Genomic DNA, 19,040 nt, shown 5'->3' on the forward strand with positions numbered 1-19,040 from the left:
TGGCAAGGATTATTCAACATCGCCTTGCTAGGCACTCTGAGGAGAGGCTTGCAGAGCCCCAATGCGGTTTCAGGAAAGGGCGGTCCTGCACAGATGCCATATTTTCTCTCCGTCTGTTACAGCAGAGGTGTAGGGAATTCCAACAAGACCTACATCTCTGCTTTATTGACCTGGTCAAGGCCTAGGATACCATCAGACGGCCTGGGCTCTGGGTTGTTCTTCGTGCTTTCGGAGTCCCTGACCCTCTGCTCACGATCATTAAGGACCTTCATGATGGTGAGCGGGCCCGGGTAAAACTACGTGGCTGGGAGTCAGAGCCTTTCCCTTTACACCTTGGGGTGCGACAGGAATGTCCTCAGGCTCCCACATTATTTAACATCTATTTTGACCACGTAGTTCGTGAAGCCTTCAATAGCTGTACCGGGGGATTTGGTACAGATATAATGGGAGGCTGATCGATGCCCGGGTGCGATCAAGGGATTGCTCCCTATTGGTCAACCACGTTATGTATGCCGATGATTTGGTAATAGCTGCTCATTCAGAGGAGGAGTTGGAGACGCTGCTGCTGAGACTGGAGCGTGCCACTAAGAGGTGGGGCCTTACAATCAGCCCCACCAAAACTAAGCACCTAACTGGGTATTCTGTACCATCGGACACTCCACCCCCACAACTCCCAATCGGTGATGGGGCAGTAGTGGAGAGAGTGGAGAGTTTCCCATACCTGGGCAGTGTGCTTATGACCGCCTCCAGTTTAACAGCAGAGGTCTCACTCCGAATCAGTCGAGCGGCATTATATTTTCATCGGTTGCGTAACGCTGTGTGGAAGCTACCTGGTCTGTCGCTCCGCACGAAGCTTCAGGTCTTCTCGGCCACAGTCATTCCCTCCCTTCTCTACGCTTGCGAAACGTGGACCCCCCTAATGGAGCATCTTCGCCGGTTGGAAACATTTAGGCTGGCCTGCCTATGATCCATCCTGGGTTTAACCAGGCTGGATTGTGTGAGGAGCTCACAAATCCTTGAAAGATCTGGGCAAAGTCCCATCGGTGAGCTCCTCCGGCAGGCAAGGCTGCGTTGGCTGGGTCATGTAGCCTGCATGCCCAGCCACCGTATGCCTAAACAGCTTTTGTTCGGCCGGATCGAGGGGGCTAAACGGGGGCGGCACGGGCTAGAGAAGAGATGGAGTGATGTGGTACAGGAGGACGTGGAGCTGAGTGGACTTGCCGATGACTGGTACCAGCGGTGTCAAGATCGGCCTCTGTGGAGGAGGCTCGTGAAGGACACTACTGGGAAGATGGAGGTAGTCGCCCTCCAACAACAACGGAGGGCGGAGGAGCGACGCTCACAACAACGAGCGGAGCGCCGGGTGGCTAAAGCACAGCAAGTTGGCACAGTAGGGGCACAGGTGGTGCATCAGCCAGTCATCTCGGTCGTCTCAGTCAGTCGACCCGTGGCACCTGGGTCTGCCCCGTGACCTGCCAGCGGGCGTTCAACACTTCACGTGGCTTTAAGGTGCACATGGCCTGGCACAAGCGTCGTGGTGACGTCACCGCCACTTAGTGGCGAATGGCGGTTGTTGTTGTGTGACTGTGTGTGTGTGTATGTGTGAGTGCGTGTGTGTGTGCGTGTAAGTGGGGAGCGGTAGTGTAGCGGTTAGCACGCTGTGCTACGAACCTGGCGACCCGAGTTCAATCTCCGCTCACGGCCAATCCCTGTGACGATTATCTGAACCGGTACTGGGCCTCCCGTAGGTCGACTCAGCCTGAAATGAGTACTTGGTGCGGTGTATAAAAACATCGCCACCGGGGAGATAAAGGCGGCCGGCGTGGTACTGGCCACCCCACCCCCTCGTGTGCCTTGCCAGCCTTCGTAGGTGCTCGTGAACAGCACTTGCCCCAGAGTCCGTTGCAGGCTACACGGGGGACCTTTGTCTTTTGCCCTGTGGACTCACCCAGTGCTCTGGGGCTCACCATCGACCGCCGTCGCCTCGTCTCGCCTCCTCTCCTGCTGCGTGCGAGGCGAGAAACACACGGCGCACTGGGGTCAGCAGCTGAGTGCGGCAGGCGTGGGATTACACAGTCGTCGTCATCAACCAGCCAGGGTCAATCCACTGCTGGATGGAGGCCTCCTGCCCAAGTCTCCTTCACCTCCATCATCATCATCATCAACCAGCCAGGTTAAATCCACAGCTGGATTGAGGCCTCCTGCCAAAGACTCCTTCACCTTATTCTTAGGTTTTTTCGTAAAGTCACGTAGGTAAAACATTAAAATTAATAAAAGTAAAATAAAATAAAAATCACGACGTTTCGGAGGCAACACAAGCTTCCGTCTTCAGGTGGAACCGTCACACTGCTGGATGAAGACCTCATTGCCCAAGCCTCCTCCATCTCCATTATCACCTAGTCAGGGTCAATCAATTTGCTTAAAACTGCATTAAACTTTAGTTTGTTGTCCTTCCCACGTACCTCTGAATGGGCCCTACAGCGCAAACAAGTTCATCGAACACACAAATCCCAGATTATACCTGAACATGTCCTCATCATGCAAATATAAAGGATTTATGTTTGGAGAGGGGGTGTTGGGTGGGAGGGGTGGCATTGAATCAGGGTAGTTGAACCGAAGTTTACTTTTTGTAGTTGAACAATCGCGAGCAAACAACAAAGAGAGTGATTTATGAATTAGCGCCCGAGACGATAACTGTGAAAATCGTTAAGCGTCGACGGCATCGTCCGAAGTCGACGACCGCGACGCTCTCGTCCACAGCCACCGCGGAGACGCACCCATCCAGAGAGACCCGTGGAGGCCCCAACACACACACACATAGTGGTGGTGGTCACCCCAACACACACACGTGGTGGTGGTGAACGGCACTTTGACAGAGGGTTTTGTGAGATAACCCTCGATGATTTTGTGTTCGACGCGGTTCGCCACTCTTACCCCCCCCACCACCCCTCCCCACCACCACCCCCCACCACTACCACCCACAACACCCCCCCCCCACTACCGCCCACAACCACCCCCCACCCCCACCCTCCCCCCCACCACTACCACCCACACCACCCCCCACCACCACCTTCCCACCACTACAACCTACAACACCACCCCACCACCACCCCACCACCACCTCACCACCACCCCCCCCACCCCCCCACCAATACCACCCACACCACCCCCCACCACCCCCAACCCTCCCCACCACCACCCCCCCCACCACCTCCCCCACACCCCTTCGCACCCCCCCACACGTTTTTCCCATCCGCTTTCGCGCGCGCGACCCGAGTTGTCGAATGGCGTCGCGTCGTTCGAAGTTACGCCACGTCGCCCGTAAACCCTGCAGAGTGTTGAGGGAGGGGAGGAGGGGGGGTGGGGGCATGCCGAGGCTCTGCTGCGCTGTTCGCTTGGCGCAACACATCCGTCCGCAATAAACCCCCCCCAAACCCCCCCCCCCTTCCAGGGATGACAATATCTCGCCTTTTTTTTTAGGTCTCACTCTGCCATGAACTGGAAACTCTGCGTGCGTGGCTTTGCGAGCTGTCGAACAAGCGCAGACTGTCGTGAGCTCACTAAGCGCTCGAAAAAATTTTACAAAAAGACAAAGACCCCCCCCCCCGTATTGCCTTTAACAGACTGTTGGGGCAAGTGCTGTAAGAAAGCACCTTCGAAGGCTGGAACGGCACACGAGGGGTGGGTGGCCGGCACCATGCACCGCTGCATTTGTCTCCCCAAGTGGCGATGTTTACACACCGCACCAGGCACTCATTTGTTGCTGAGTCGACCGAGGGGAGGTCCAGGACTGGTTCAGATAATCGTCACCGGTGTTGGCCGTGAGCGGGAATCGAACTCGAGTCGCCGGGGTAGTAGCGCAGCGCGATAACCGATACACGACAGCTCCCCACTCACCCACACACTCACTCACTCACACGCTCACTCACTCAATTACTGCCTCACACACTCACCCACATGGTCACACGCTCACTCACATGCTCACACACTCGCTCGCACACTCACTCGCTCACTCGCTCGCACACTCACACGCTCAGTCACTCACGTACTCACTCACTCACTTGCTCGCACACTCACTCACTCGCTCGCATACTCACACGCTCACTCACGTGCTCACTCATTCACTCGCGAAACTTGTGGGAAGTTGCCAGGGGTGGGAGAGTGGACGTGCCTGGTGGTGCTGAAAGACGTCACGCGGCATGTTGGATATTGCTCTGCAACGACAAAGCAAACCAGAGCATCGTTAGTCCCCCAACTCACCAACCCACTCACCCACCCACCCACTGCTCCCTTTCTCATGTACTCACTCTCCCACCCACCCACCAACCAACCAACCCACTCACCCACCCACCCACCTGCTAACTTTCACATGCATTCACCCACTCACTCACCCACCCACCAACTCACCAACCCCCTCACCCACCCACCCACCCACACACTTTCTCATCCACTCACTCACCCACCCACCAACCCACCAATCCACTCACTCACCCACCCACCCACCTGCTCACTTTCTCATGCGCTCACCCAATCACCCACCAACTCACCAACCTACCCACCAACTCACCAACCCACTCACTTTCTCACTTTCTCACCCTCTCACTCACTCACCCACCCACAAACTCACCAACCCACCCACCCACTCACCCACCCACCCACCCACTCACTTTCTCACGCGCTCAATCAGCCACTAACCCACCCACCACCAACTCACCAACCCACTCACCCACCCACCCACTCGCTTTCCTAACCAAATTACCTGTGCGCAGACGACGACGCGTTCAGATGCCCACCCCACCCCACAGCGCTGTGATTGATATTTTAACAGAATACAAACAGATTTATCAAATCGAATCTTTACTACCCTCCACGCACGCACCCACAAAGATAAATATCCCCCGCCGCAGGTGTAGCCATGAGAGACGTGTTGGGGCAAGTGCTGTGAGTAGCAGCAGCACCAGATGAAGGCCGGCAAACTGTGGCACACGAAGGGGTTTCGATCCCGACCCTGACGCTTGCTGCTGTATATTTGGAGTTTGTGTGTCTCTCTCTCTCATCATCATCACGGTGGCTAGGAGATGTTAACGACCTCGCCTGGTATACAGGAGGTCGTGGGTTCGATCCAGACCCTGACGCCTTCTGTTGTATATTTGGTGTTTGCGTATCTCTCTCCCTCCCCGTGGTCGTATGGATTTTTCTCCGGATTCCTCCGGGATCTTCTCCTCCAACATTTAGAATCAACATCACGCGCTATGCAAATAGTTGGCTGCGGCTATTAATATCGACACGACGATGACGACGACGATAATATGGATAAATCATTGGTTGATAGCCAAGGTCACTTTTGAAACAAAATGAGCTACGGAGCGCAGCTCAGTAGCGAGGCCCTTACACTCTGGTGAATAAAAAAGGAGTTTAAATTAACAAGAAAAAAACCCGTTCTTCTTTCTAAGACAACCGGGAGGGAAACGGCGCCACCCATGAACATCTTTGACCGGCACTGCCCGGAATTCGGGAGCGAAGCCACCTCCCAACTCTCGTTGATTCACGGATTGATAGTCCAAAACTGGCTCCATTCATTCATTTACTCACTCCAGTCGCTCGCTCCATTAATTCACTCCAGTTACTTGCTCGCTTGCTCCATTCATCCACTCCAGTCGCTCGCTCCATTCGTTCACCACAGCCACTCGTTCACTCGCTCCATTCATTAAATCCATTCACTCGCTCCATTCATTCATTCCAGTCACTCGCTCGCTCTATTCATTCACTCCGTATTTATCTCTTATCGCTACTATAACACCGAACTACCCCTCGGCAACCCACCCTCTCCCTCTCCTCCCCACCCCCCACAGGTGTCACAGGACGTTACGCGAGCGTAAGAAAAGTTCAGTAGAAGTGGTTATCGCAAGACGAGGTGTAATAACTCGAGTCACGGCCACTGAGCTACAGCACTCTCTTTGAAGTCCGTTTAACGCGTAGTACGAGTAGGAGTAATTGGAATCGTTGTAGGATTAAGAATTGTAGTAGTAGGAATTGTAGTAGTAGGAATTGTAGTGGTAGGAATCGTAGTAGTATTAATCGTAATAGGATTAGGAATTGTATGTGGGAATTGTAGTAGTAGTCACCCCCGGTCAACCTGTCAGCTGAACTCCGGTCACCCTGTCAGTAACCCCCAATCAGCCACCTCCGGTCACCTCGTCAGCCACCCCTGGTCACCCCGTTAACCTGCTCCAGTCACTCCGTCAGCCACCTCCGGCCACGCCGTCACCACGACACCTTTACGCAATCAACGATCCCACCCAGAGCGTGGCTCTGCACAACGACGTCGCTATTTTGGACCCCGTCGCTAACGGCATTTGCCCCAACAGTCTTCTAAAGCTCCTTGGGGGATCTTTTTCTTTGTGTCCGTGTGTGTGCAGAGGGAGTGGTGGGGTAGCGGTTGGCGCGACTGCGTTATGAGCCCCGGTCACCCGAGTTCGATTCCCTGCTCACGGGGGTGACGATTATTTGAATCGGTTCTGGGCCTCACCTAGGTCGACTCAGCCTTAAATGCGTGCCCGGTATGGTGTGTGTAAACATCGCTACTGGGGAGACAAGGCGGCCGGGCGTGCTTTCTGGCCACCCACCCCCTCGTGTGCCGTGCCGGCCTTCATGGGGTGCTCGCTAGCAGCACTTGTCCCAACAATTTGTCAAGGCTACACGGGTGATCTTTGTCTTTGTGCGTTTCTACGTGTGTGTGACAACCCCCTACCTCCTCGCGGTGCCGGACGGGCAACTCTGTCGTGGACAGTGCTGTGGGGGGTGGGCCAATGTCGATTGGCCTCTCCACTCATGGCGTCTGTGACCACCACAGTGGCTCAACGGGGGATCTGGATGGGTGTGAGGGGTTGGTAACCCCTCCACCTTCAATTAATTATCACTAAACCACGAATTAAAAATGTAACTAATAAGCTTGTGCCGGAGGCCCCGGGGGGACAGGCGTCTATGACGTCTCCTGGCCAACCCCCAATTGGCGGAGCCAGGAGATTGAATCTTTACCCTCAAGGCTCCTCCAGAAACAACGAAAGACCACTTCGTGTGGCCACGTGGAATGGTCAAACACTCACTGCGGAGGAGAGGCTGCCACTCCTCTGTCGGGAAGTCCTCTACTCGGGGCAGGAGACTGTCAAACAACAGGGTGTGGCTCTTCTTCTGAACACAATAATGAAGGGGGCATGGGAGCGTAGCGGTGAGGTCTGGGAAGCTGTAAGCCCCAGGCTACTTTCGGCTCGCCTTCCCATCAACTGGAGGCGAGGAGTGGTGGTCGTGGTTACTTATGCCACCACCGAAAACAAACATCCATGGAGGGACGCAGGCAAGGCGGATGAGTCAGATGCCTTCCATGACCTCCTGTCACAGGTGCTGGCTAAAGTGGCCACTTGGGATAGAGTCATCTTGATGGGTGACTTCAAGGCCCGAGTTAGTCATGATGCTGGCACCTGGTCTGGAGTGATTAGAGGGCATGGGCCAGATCAGCTCAATAACAACGGTAGGAGGCTGCTAGATTTGTGTGCAGCCCATGGGCTTGTAATTACCAACACGCTGTTCAGGCATCGGCGCATCCACACAACATCATGGATGCATGCCAGGTCCAAACAAGAATATCTGCTGGACTACATAGTGATGGATCAGCGGATGCGGGCTGATGTCCTTGACACCAGGACCTACCGTGGAGCTGATCTGCCCTCTGACCATCGACTTGTCATCTGTAAGATGCACCTGCCATTTTTCCACTCCGGTGGTAGATCTCAAATAGCTGATGAAAGTTGAAAGCGAGAATTTCATCATCGCTTGCGGCTGGGGTAGGCATTGTCCCTCACTCCTCCAGATGTCGAGGGTAAATGGGCGAGGTTTAGGACTGTGACTCATTCAGCTACAATGGCTGCTTTGGGTACGCGGCCCAGACCTCCCCAGAGACCCTGGCTGACAGAGGAGATTTTCAGAATAGTTGAGAAAAAGCGACAGGCCCATTCTCATCGGCTACAGCATCCCAAGTCAGAGAATGAGGAGGATTACCGCAGCCTTCGCTCGTAGCTTCGGAGAGCCGTAAGGCGCTGCAAGGATGGGTGGTGGTCGCGGGTTGCTGAGGAGATGGAGTCTGCCTCAGTGGCCCGCGATCACAAACCACTATTTAACTCCATAAATTAAGAAACCTGCAGCACCACACCTATTACCATCATTAGGAGAAAAAACTGTGATCCAATCTCGGACCCTCAGGAACAGGTTTGCAGATTTGCTGAGCATTTCTGTGAGGTCCTGGGGGAGGAGACATCCCTCAGCCAGGAAAACATCATGGCATAAATTGGTTATGACCCTGCTGAGGCTGCGGTGACTCAACTATTGGAAGAAGTCACCCCCTGTGAGTGGCTGGCTGAGGTGCCATCTGTTGAGGATGTACTAAAGGCAATCCGGAGTCTGAGACCAGGAAAGGCACCGGGCAGAGATCATCTCCCAAGCGAAATGCTGAGGGAGGGTGGCGTTTGTGCACAGACTGCCCTATATGATATCATAACAACAGTCTGGACTACTGGACGGGTTCTGCATGGATTGGAAGGATGCCCTGGTGGTTCCCTCTTTAAGAAGAGGGACCGCACAGACTGTAACAAATACAGTGGCATCTCACTCCTCGGTGTTCTGGGAAAGGTCCTGGCAAGGATTATTCAACATCGCCTTGCTAGGCACGCTGAGGAGAGGCTTGCGGAGCCCCAATGCGGTTTCAGGAAAGGGCGGTCCTGCACAGATGCCATATTTTCTGTCCGTCTGCTACAGCAGAGGTGTAGGGAATTCCAACAAGACCTACATCTCTGCCTTATTGACCTGGTCAAGGCCTATGATACCATCAGTAGGCCTCGGCTCTGGGTTGTTCTTCGTGCTTTCGGAGTCCCTGACCCTCTGCTCACGATCATTAAGGACCTTCATGATGGTGAGCGGGCCCGGGTAAAACTACGTGGCCGGGAGTCAGAGCCATTCCCTGTACACCTTGGGGTGCGACAGGGATGTCCTCTGGCTCTCACATGATTTAACATCTATTTTGACCATGTAGTTCGTGAAGCCTTCAATAGCTGTACCGGGGAAATTTCCATTTGGCACAGATATAATGGGAGGCTGATCGATGCCCAGGTGCGATAAAGGCATGGCTCCCTATTGGTCAACCACGTTATGTATGCCAATGACTTGGTAATAGCTGCTCCTTCAGAGGAGGACTTGGAGACGCTGCTGCTGAGACTGGAGCGTGCCACTAAGAGGTGGGGCCTTAACATCAGCCCCACCAAAACTAAGCACCTGACTGGGTATTTTGTACCATCGGACACTCCACCCACACAATTCTCAATCGGTGATGGGGCAGTTGTGGAGAGAGTGGAGAGTTTCCCATACCTGGGCAGTGTGCTTATGGCGGGCTCCAATTTAACAGCAGAGGTCTCACTCCGAATCAGTCGAGCGGCAATATATTTTCATCGGTTGCGTAACACTGTGTGGAAGCTACCTGGTCTGTCGCTCCGTACGAAGCTTCAAGTCTTGTCGGCTACAGACATTTCTTCCCTTCTCTACGCTTGCGAAACGTGAACCCCCCTAATGGAGCATCTTCGCCGGTTGGAAACATTTAGGCTGGCCTGCCTACGATCCATCCTGGGTTTAACCAGGCTGGATTGTGTGAAGAGCTCACAAATCATTGAAAGATCTAGGCAAGGATGCGTTGGCTGGGTCATGTAGCCCGCATACCCAGCCACTGCATGCCTAAACAGCTTTTTTTCGGCCGGATCGAGGGGGCTAAACGGGCGCAGCACAGGCTAGAATTATTTTATTATGTTTTATTTTCATTATTTTATTACTTCCCTTCTACGTGACTTTACCGAAAGAATCAAGAAGATGAATCCATGCAGTCACGAAAGCTTTAAATCGAAAGAAGAAGAAAAACAAGAAAAACAAGATTTTTTTTCTTCCAGAAACCCTTTTCGACGCCGTGATGTAGACGTGCGCATTGTGAGCCTTCGTGGATCTCCCAGCGCCCGGCTATCTCGGGAATCTCTTTGTCCGCGATCTGCCCCCTCGACTCACCTGTAGCTACCTGCGGCACAATTTGTAAACAAACCCCAACCCACCACCCCCACCCCCACAAAGACAAAGATCCCCCTATAGCCTGCACAGACTGTTGGGGCAAGTGCTGTTTGCAAGCACCTATGAAGGTCGGCACGGCACACGAGGGGGTGGGTGGCCAACACCACGCCCGGCCGTCTTTGTCTCCCCAGTGACGATGTTTACACACCGCACCAGGCACTCATTTGAGGCTGAGTCGATCTAGGAGGGGCAGGCCCAGGACCGGTTCAGATAATCGTCACTTGGCGTTGGTGGCCTGGAGCGGGAATCGAACTCAGGTCGCCGGGTTCGTAACGCAGCGTAGCGCTAACCGCTGCACCACCGCTCCCCACATCCCCACCCCCTACCCTCCCCTACCGCCACTCGTGGGTTCTGGTTCTAGGTAGCGCGTTGGCTGGGCTCCTCGCTGCCATCCGACCACGTCCGTCGCTTCGGGCGACATCCCCTCGCTGGGAAGGCTCGAATAATTCCACACGCGTTTATTTAAGAGTTACACTAATTATTTATTTGTAAAAACAAAAACTCGCAGCTAAGCAAAGCACGCTTCGTTATAAAGAGATGGATCGGGGGGGTGGGGGTCACAGCTGTTGGAGCACATCGCCAGATTCATCACCCAGCGCGGTATTTACCAGGGCGGCAGGTATACCCGAACCGCACCTGCAGACCGCATCTCTCTCACACTCACTGCCAGATCAGCGCGGTGAAGTTTGGTGAAACAAACCCCCCACCGCTCCCTCCGCCGCAATGCTCACAGCCAACATCAGTGGTAAATATTTGAACCGGTCCTGGAGTCCCCCCCCCACCCAGGCACTCCCACCCCTAGGTCGACTCAGCCTCAAATGAACACCGTACCTGGTGCGCTGTGCAAACATTGCCGTTAGGGAGATACAAAGGCGGCCGGGCGTGGTGCTGCCCACAGCACCCCCGTCGTGTCCCGTGCCGGCCTTCCCCACCCCCTTCCCCCCGTTGGTCGACTCAGCCTTAAATGAGCACGCGGTGCGATGGTGGAAACGTTATCAGCCCTGGGGGGGTGGGGGTGGTGGGGGAGACAAAGGCGGCTTGGAGCGGTGCTGGCCACGCGTGCTCGCTAGCGGCAGTCGCCCGGACAGGTAAATCCTGAGTGGGGACATTGCAACTTCCTCGTCTCAGCAGGTAGTCACAGCTGACCTTTGCCTGTGATGCGCTCACTCAATGGATTTCTCCACTTAGCTGGCTGGGACTGGCTGGGGCTGGCTGTGGTGCACGTTGTGGTTGTACATCTTTCGCACCGCACGTGGACAGCAGTTGCTGATATGGAGGCGCGGGGAAAGGGATCGGAGGTGACGACACGGCGCACGGTGCGAAAGAAGTTCGACACGCCAAAGCACGCGTTGACTTGACGCACGACTGAGTGGAAATCCACTCTTGTGTCGGAGGCTGTGATGACACTCGTGTGTGCAGTGAACTTGTGTGTGTAGTGAACAACTCTTGTGCACTCTTTGGTTCACTCGGTAAAGTCACGTAGGTATAAAATAAAACACGACGTTTCGGGCGCAACACAAGCGTCCACCTGATGACGGACGCTTGTGTTGCGCCCGAATCGTCGTGATTTATTTTACTTTCTACCTACGTGACTTTAGCGAAAGAACCAAAGGGTATGGATTCCTGCAGTCACGAAAGCTTCAAATCAAGATTGAACTCTTGTATAGTGAACTGGTGTGTGTACGACGTTTCGATTGCAACACAAGCAATCATCATCAGGTATAAATCTCTTTATACGTGACTTTACCGAAAGAACCAAAGAGTATGGATTCCTGCAGTCACGAAAGCTTCAAATCAAGATTGAACTCTTGTGTAGTGAACTCGTGTGTGTTGTGAACAAATCTTGTGTAGTGAACTCGTGTGTGTAGTCAACAACTCTTGTGTAGTGAACTCGTGTGTGTAGTGAACAAATCTTGTGTAGTGAACTCGTGTGTTTAGTGAACAACTCTTGTGTAGTGAACTCGTGTGTGTAGTCAACAACTCGTGTGCGGCCCAACGGCACTGCGCGCTGTCGCCATCGTGGCGGTCAGGGTTTAGGGGCTTCGGGGGTATCGACAGGAGAGGAATGTTACATAACGACCACAAAACAAGCGGCGGATGGGAATGGGACACCTGGAGCTAAGGGGCAGGGCGAGGCTCAACGCTGCCCCACCCCACACCCCCCACATCGCCTCTTCCACTCAGGAGGTCGTGGGTTCGGTCCCGACCCTGACGCCTGCTGCTGTATATTTGGAGTTTGCGTGTCTCTCTTTCTCTCTCATCATCATCACGGTGGCTAGGAGATGTTAACTGCCTCGCCTGGTATACAGGATGTAGTAGGCTCGATCCCGACCCTGACGCCTGCTGCTGTATATTTGGAGTTTGCGTCTCTCTCTCTCATCATCATCACGGTGGCTATGAGATGTTAACTACCTCGCCTGGTATACAGGATGTAGTGGGCTCGATCCCGACCCTGACGCCTGCTGCTGTATATTTGGAGTTTGCGTGTCTCTCTTTCTCTCTCATCATCATCACGGTGGCTAGGAGATGTTAACTGCCTCACCTGGTATACAGGATGTAGTGGGCTCGATCCCGACCCTGACGCCTGCTGCTGTATATTTGGAGTTTGCGTGTCTCTCTTTCTCTCTCATCATCATCATCATCATCACGGTGGCTAGGAGATGTTAACTACCTCGCCTGATATACAGGAGGTCGTGGGTTCAATCTCAACCATGACGCTTGCTGCTGTATATTTGGAGTATATTTTTCTCCGGATTCTTCCGGGGTATTCCCCCCCCCCTCCAATATTTACTGTAGAATGAACGCCACGCGTTGAGCAACTATTTGGCTGCCGCTATTAATTTCAACACGACGATGACGACGACGATAACATGCCCAGTTTCGTTGGAGAAATCATTGGTTGATAGCCAAGGTCGCTTCTGGAACAAAATGAGCAACGCAGCAGTTCAGTAGCGAGGCCCTTACACGCTGGGAAATGAATACAAAACAAGTTTTAATTAACAAAAAAATGTCTTCTTTCTAAGCCAACCGGGAGGGGAACGGTGCCACCCATGAACCGCTTGGACCGGCACCGCCCGGAATTCGGGAGCGAAGCAACTCCCCAACTATTGTTGATTCACCGATTGATTCATTCATTTACTCACTCCAGTCGCTCGCTCCATTCATTCACTCCAGTCACTTGCTGCAGTCATTCACCACAGCCACTCGTTCGCTCGCTCGCTCCATTAATTCACTCCATTCGCTCACTCCATTAATTCACTCCATCCATTCGCTCACTCCATTCATTCACTCCAGTCACTCGCTCGCTCTATTCATTCACTCTGTATTTCTCTCCTATCGCTACTATAACACCGAACTACCTCTCGGCACCCCTCTCCCCCTCTCCCTCTCCTCCCCACCCCCCACAACGGAAGTTAGAGGTGTCATAGGACGTTGCGCGAGCGTGAGAAAAGTTCAGAAGTGGTTATCGCAAGACGAGGTGTAATAACTCGAGTCGCGGCCACTGAGCTAAAGTCCGTTTAACGCGTAGTGCGAATAGGAGTAGTCGGAATCGTTGTCGGATTAAGAATTGTAGTAGTAGGAATTGTAGTGGTAGGAATTGTAGTGGTAGGACTCGTAGTGGTAGGAATCGTAATAGGATTAGGAATTGTAGTGGTAGGAATTGTAGTGGTAGGAATTGGAGTGGTAGGAATTATAGTGGTAGGAATTGTAGTGGTAGGAATTGTAGTGGTAGGAATTGTAGTGGTAGGAATTGTAGTGGTAGGAATTGTAGTGGTAGGAATCGTAATAGGAATAGGAATTGTATTAGTGGGAATTGTATTAGTGGGAATTATTTTAGTGGGAATAGTAGTAGTAGTCACCCCCGGTCAACATGTCAGCTGAACTCCGGTCACCCTGTCAGTCACCCCCAATCAGCCACCTCCTGTCACCTCGTCAGCCGCCCCCGGTCACCCCGTGAACCTCCTCCGATTACTCCGTCAGCAACCTCCCCGGCCACCCCTTTGGACCCCGTCGCTAACGGCACTTGCCCCAACAGTCTCCTAAGGCTACACAGGGGATCTTTGTCTTTGTGTCCGTGTGTGTGCAGAGGGAGCGGTGGGCTAGCGGTTGGCGCGACTGCGTTACGAGACCCGGCCCTGCTCACGGCCAACACCGGTGACGATTATTTGAAACGGTTCTGGGCCTCACCTAGGTCTACTCAGCCTTACATGAGTGCCCGGTGTGGTGTGTGTAAATATCGCCACTGGGGAGACAAAGGCGGCCGGGCATGCTTGCTGGCCACCCACCCCCTCGTGTGCCGTGCCGGCCTTCATGGGGCGCTCGCTAGCAGCACTTTCCCCAACAGTCTGTCTCAGGCTACACGGGGGATCTTTGTCTTTGTGCGTGTGTACGTGTGTGTGAGGAGCGGTAGTGTAGCTGTTAGCGCGCTGCGCTACGAACCTGGCCACCCGGGTTCGATTCCCGCTCACGGCCAACATCAGTGACGATTATCTGAACCCGTCCCGGGCCTCTCCTAGGTCGACTCGGCCTCAAATGAGCACCTGGTGCGATGTGTAAGTATCGTCACTGAAGAGACAAAGGCGGCCGGCCGTGTTGTTGGCCACCCACCCCCTCGTGTGCCGTGCCGGCCTTCATAGATGCTCGCGAACAGCACTTGCCCCAACAGTCTGTTCAGGCTATACGGGGAATATTTGTTCTGCGTGTTTGGGATGAGAGCCGCACAGGTGGTGCATCTGCCAGTCATCTCGGTGAGTCAACCCAGGGCACCCTGGCTCTGTCCCCATGACCTCCTGCCGGCAGCGAGCCGTCGACGCCTTGCACGTGGCCGCGAGGCTGCTCTGCGGTGACGTCAACCGTCGCTTGGTGATGAATGGCGCCCGTTGGCATTTGATGGGAGCGGTAGATGCGTTGGTTGGCGCGGCGCTCCGAAACCCGCGGCGATCCGAGTTCGATTCGGCAACGCGAGTTCACCCACCCACCCCTAACCCACCACCCCTCCCCGATGAAGTTTGGAGAGAGGCTGAACGGAGTTCGTGAGAAGTCGCAGGCACGCGCCTCCTTGTTGTGGACGCCCCAACGCAGAAGATCAAAATCCACGGGGGGGGGGGGGGGGATTTGATTTTCCACGAAAGCTGCTCGCGCGGTCCAACCTCAAAACCGCATCATCCACTGCACAAAGCCAATGGCAGCAGCGACGCTCTCTGGCAGTGTGAGGTCTGTGCGTCATCCAGAATAGGGCCGTAAGAACAACGCGGAACGACGCCACAGAACCCTATTATTATATTTATTATTATATTTATTATTATATGTATTATTATATTTTGGTACTGGCAAAGGAGGTCTAATGATGTAGTTGCTTACCCCGAGCCCTCGTTACTTTAATAGTGCATTGTCTTTGAGCTGTGCGCCTTTTGGCGTCCTCTGGTCTAGGTGCTAGACGAGGCTCAAAATAAATCTGGTGTGGACCAATCACTTTCATGGACAATGCATATATTTTCAGTGTGTTTTTTCTTTGCATTTTGACCACAAGTATTGTGGTTAATGCAGACATGATTCCTTGTAAAAAGGTTTTAGTTTTGTTGCCAGAAAAAAGGGGAAAACCCCTATTATTATATATAACCTTGTTGTAACCGCTCTCTCGTTGGTTCAGCAGTTCCACTGCTGGATTATATTTTTTCCGTTGAGGACGACCGCTTGTGTTGCGATCGAAACGTCATGATATATTTTATTTTATACCTACGTGACTTTACCGAAAGAACCAAAGAGTATGAGCTCATGGCTCGTTTGCATCACACGCCGAGTCACAATCTCAACAACATAGACGCATATATACTCATAGAGATGCATATAGACTCATAGAGATACATGGAGACTCGGTTAAACGTGGACTAGTTATTGCCCAATCCAGCTGACTCAAGAACGTAATTAACTAACAAAGACAAAGAACCCCGTATAGCTTTCACAGAATGTAGGAGCAAGTGCTGTTAGCGATTCACACTTAAATATTGACTTAAAGCTTTCGTGACTGCAAGAATTCATATTCTTGGGTCTTTCGGTAAAGTCACGTAGATAGGTTCAAAGAAAATAACAAAAAAACTACGACGTTTTGATCGCAACACAAGAGTTTTTTGTAATTTTCTTTGAACCTATCTACGTGACTTTACCGAAAGACCCAAGAATACGATTCACACTTATAAATATATAGAGGTACATAGAGACTCATAGAGATGCATAGAGCATCGTAGAGACTCGTAGAGAAACAGAGACTCATCGAGATACATAGAGATATATAAAGACCAATAGAGATACATAGAGACTCATATAGATACATAGCGATGTATAGAGACTCATACAGACTCATAGAGATACATAGAGACCCATTGATATGCATAGACTCGTAGAGATATATAGAGATGCACTTGGATATATAGACTCATAGAGATGCATAGAGACTCATACAGACACGTAAAGATACATTGAGACTGGGTTAAAAGTGGGCTCGGTATTGTCCAATCTTGGTCAGCTTGCTGAAAAAAATTATTAACTAACAAAGACACAGATCCCCCGTATAGCCTTCAAAGACTGTTGGGGAAAGTGCTGTTCGCGAGCACCTAAAAAGGCCGGCACTTTGGCACACGAGGGGGTGAGTGGCCGCACCACACCCGGCCGCTTTTGTCTCCCAAGTGGCGAAGTTTACACACCGCACCAGGTACTCATTTGAGGCTGAGTCGACCTAGACCCAGGACCGGTTCATGAAATGGATGCAGGTGTTGGCCTTGAGCAGGAATCAAACTCATGTCGCTAACCTCTACACTTCCGCTCCGCTAATCTAAGAAGATCAAAGACACACGCCAGTTCTTCATGAGATGTGAGTGTGTAAGTGGGTGAGTGAGTGGCTGAGTGAGTGGGTGGGTGAGTGAGTGGGTGAGTGAGTGGGTATGGGAGTGGGTGAGTGAGTGAGTCGTTGAGTGAGTGCGTGAGTGAGTGCGTGAGTGAGCAGGTGTATGAGTGGGTGAGTGAGCGGGTGTGTGAGTGAGCGGGTGTGAGTGAGCGGCTGTGTGAGTGAGTCGGTGAGTGAGTCGGTGAGTGAGTGAGTCGGTAAGTGAGTGAGTCGGTGAGTGAGTGAGTCGGTGAGTGAGTGAGTCGGTGAGTGAATGAGTTGGTGAGTGAGTGGGTGAGTGAGTGGATGGGTGAGTGGATGGGTGAGTGGGTGAGTGAGTGGATGAGTGGGTGATCGAGTGGGTGATTGAGCTTGTGGGTGGGTGGATGAGTGAGTGAGTAAGTATTTGTGGGTGAGTTAGTGGACTCGTTTGCATCCCACTCCGAGTCATAATCTAAACAACATTCAACTCTCACAGAGGACGTGCGCGAGGGGAGTATGGGGGAGAGAGACGCTGAGACTACCCGCTGGTTACGACTATAAGCGAGGGAGCGAAGTTGTACGCCTGTGTGTTGAACTTATTTCGCATCTCACGCAACCAACAGTGCTAATCGCGAAGGACAAAATATTTCCGGATAAGTCGGTAACAGAACCAACATAGTTCTCGATAAGAGGGTAACAAATAACAGGAGCATTCTGCGTGACCGAGGGCAGGACTGGCGAATTGGTGATCGGCGAAAAGTCGCCGAGTTCGCTCGCTCGCTCTCTTCACCCGCATTGGAGAGGCGGAGACTTGTAGTAGACGTAGCAGATCCCCAGGCACAGGAACACGGCGAAGATGAAGAGTACGTGAGATCGAGTCGGCAACATGGCGTTGCGTGGACGAAGTCCCCGGGGAATCCTCCTCTCTCTCTTATCACCTCGGGAGCGTCGTAACCCCGCGTGGGTGAGTGGCGGGAGGGGGGAGTTGGGGGAGTTGGGTGTCGGTGTGAGGTCGGAGAGAGGAGTGAAGTTGTAGAGGGAGTGTGGTGGTGGGGAGGGGAGCGAGTGGCTGAGATGTTGCGGAGGGGGGTGGGATTGATTTGGGTGGGAGAGGTGGGTGAGTGGGTGGGGTGGGTGAGTGGCTGCGATGGGGTGTGTGAGTAGCTGCGATGGGGTAATAATAATAGTAATAATAGTTCAATTTATAACGCGCGCAAATTTGCGGACATAATGGTCGCAACTCAGAGGCGCGGAGCCAAGCTCAGAGTCGCTCGAAAGCATGATTGTAGAGGTGAGTTTTTAAGTCTATCTTGAAGGAGGCGATTGAGTTGATGCTGCGAATGTGCAGAGGGATATCGTTCCAGACTGTTGGGGCTACCACCGAGAAGCGGCGCATAGACATGACCATCCTGGATCTTGGTATCAAGAGGAGGTCGTGAGTCGCGCTGCGCAGGCATCTGCCGTGTGCTGAGTTGCAAGTTAATAATGAAGAAAGGTACGGCGGACAGACAGATATGAAGGCGTTGTGGCAGAGGCAGGCGCACTTGTATGTGACCCTACTGGCGATGGGTAGCCGGTTGAGAGCACAGAGACAGGCTAGAGAGTCGAGACAGGGATGAGTGTGGGCAATGACGACGCGTGCTAGGTTTTTTGTAGTCTTTGATGTTTCTTTAGGTTGCCAGCGGAGGTCCGGACTAGGACGAAGTTGCAATAATCAAGGCGAGACCCAACTATGCAACATGCCAATGTGTTGGCAATTTCAGTGGAGATGAGAGGACGTAGGTGTCTGAGAGCCTTCAGGTGAAAGTTATATGAACTGATGATATGGTTGGTTTGATGGTCGAAGGATAAAGTTGAATCTAGGATGACACCGAGGTAGCTGAAGTGGTCGGTGAACCTGATGCTGTGACCGAAGATGTGTATGTGTGCTGGGAGTGCTGATGAATTGAGACGTTGCTTGGTACCTAACATGATGGCCACTGACTTTTTCGGATTAAGTGCTAGGTTGTGTGCAATTAACCAT

At 52.8% G+C, this 19,040-nt stretch overlaps 1 protein-coding gene across 1 annotated transcript in view; it reads right to left on the bottom strand.

The window, feature by feature from the left end:
* The window catches only part of LOC144735796 (alpha-2,8-sialyltransferase 8E-like), a 112,800-nt gene extending 94,895 nt beyond the window's left edge, over positions 1-17,905 (bottom strand). Inside the window, exons 1-3 of the mRNA XM_078618317.1 lie at positions 17,808-17,905; positions 4,172-4,214; positions 1,949-2,004 (exon numbers count right to left, since the gene is read on the bottom strand). Of these exons, the coding sequence (XP_078474443.1) occupies positions 1,949-2,004; positions 4,172-4,214; positions 17,808-17,905 (197 nt within the window). The remainder of the gene's footprint in view (positions 1-1,948; positions 2,005-4,171; positions 4,215-17,807) is intronic.
* Positions 17,906-19,040: the final 1,135 nt, after the last annotated feature.

This window comes from Lampetra planeri, chromosome 57, assembly GCF_965212315.1.
Source record: "Lampetra planeri chromosome 57, kcLamPlan1.2.h2, whole genome shotgun sequence".
In the NCBI taxonomy this organism is placed as follows: domain Eukaryota; kingdom Metazoa; phylum Chordata; class Hyperoartia; order Petromyzontiformes; family Petromyzontidae; genus Lampetra; species Lampetra planeri.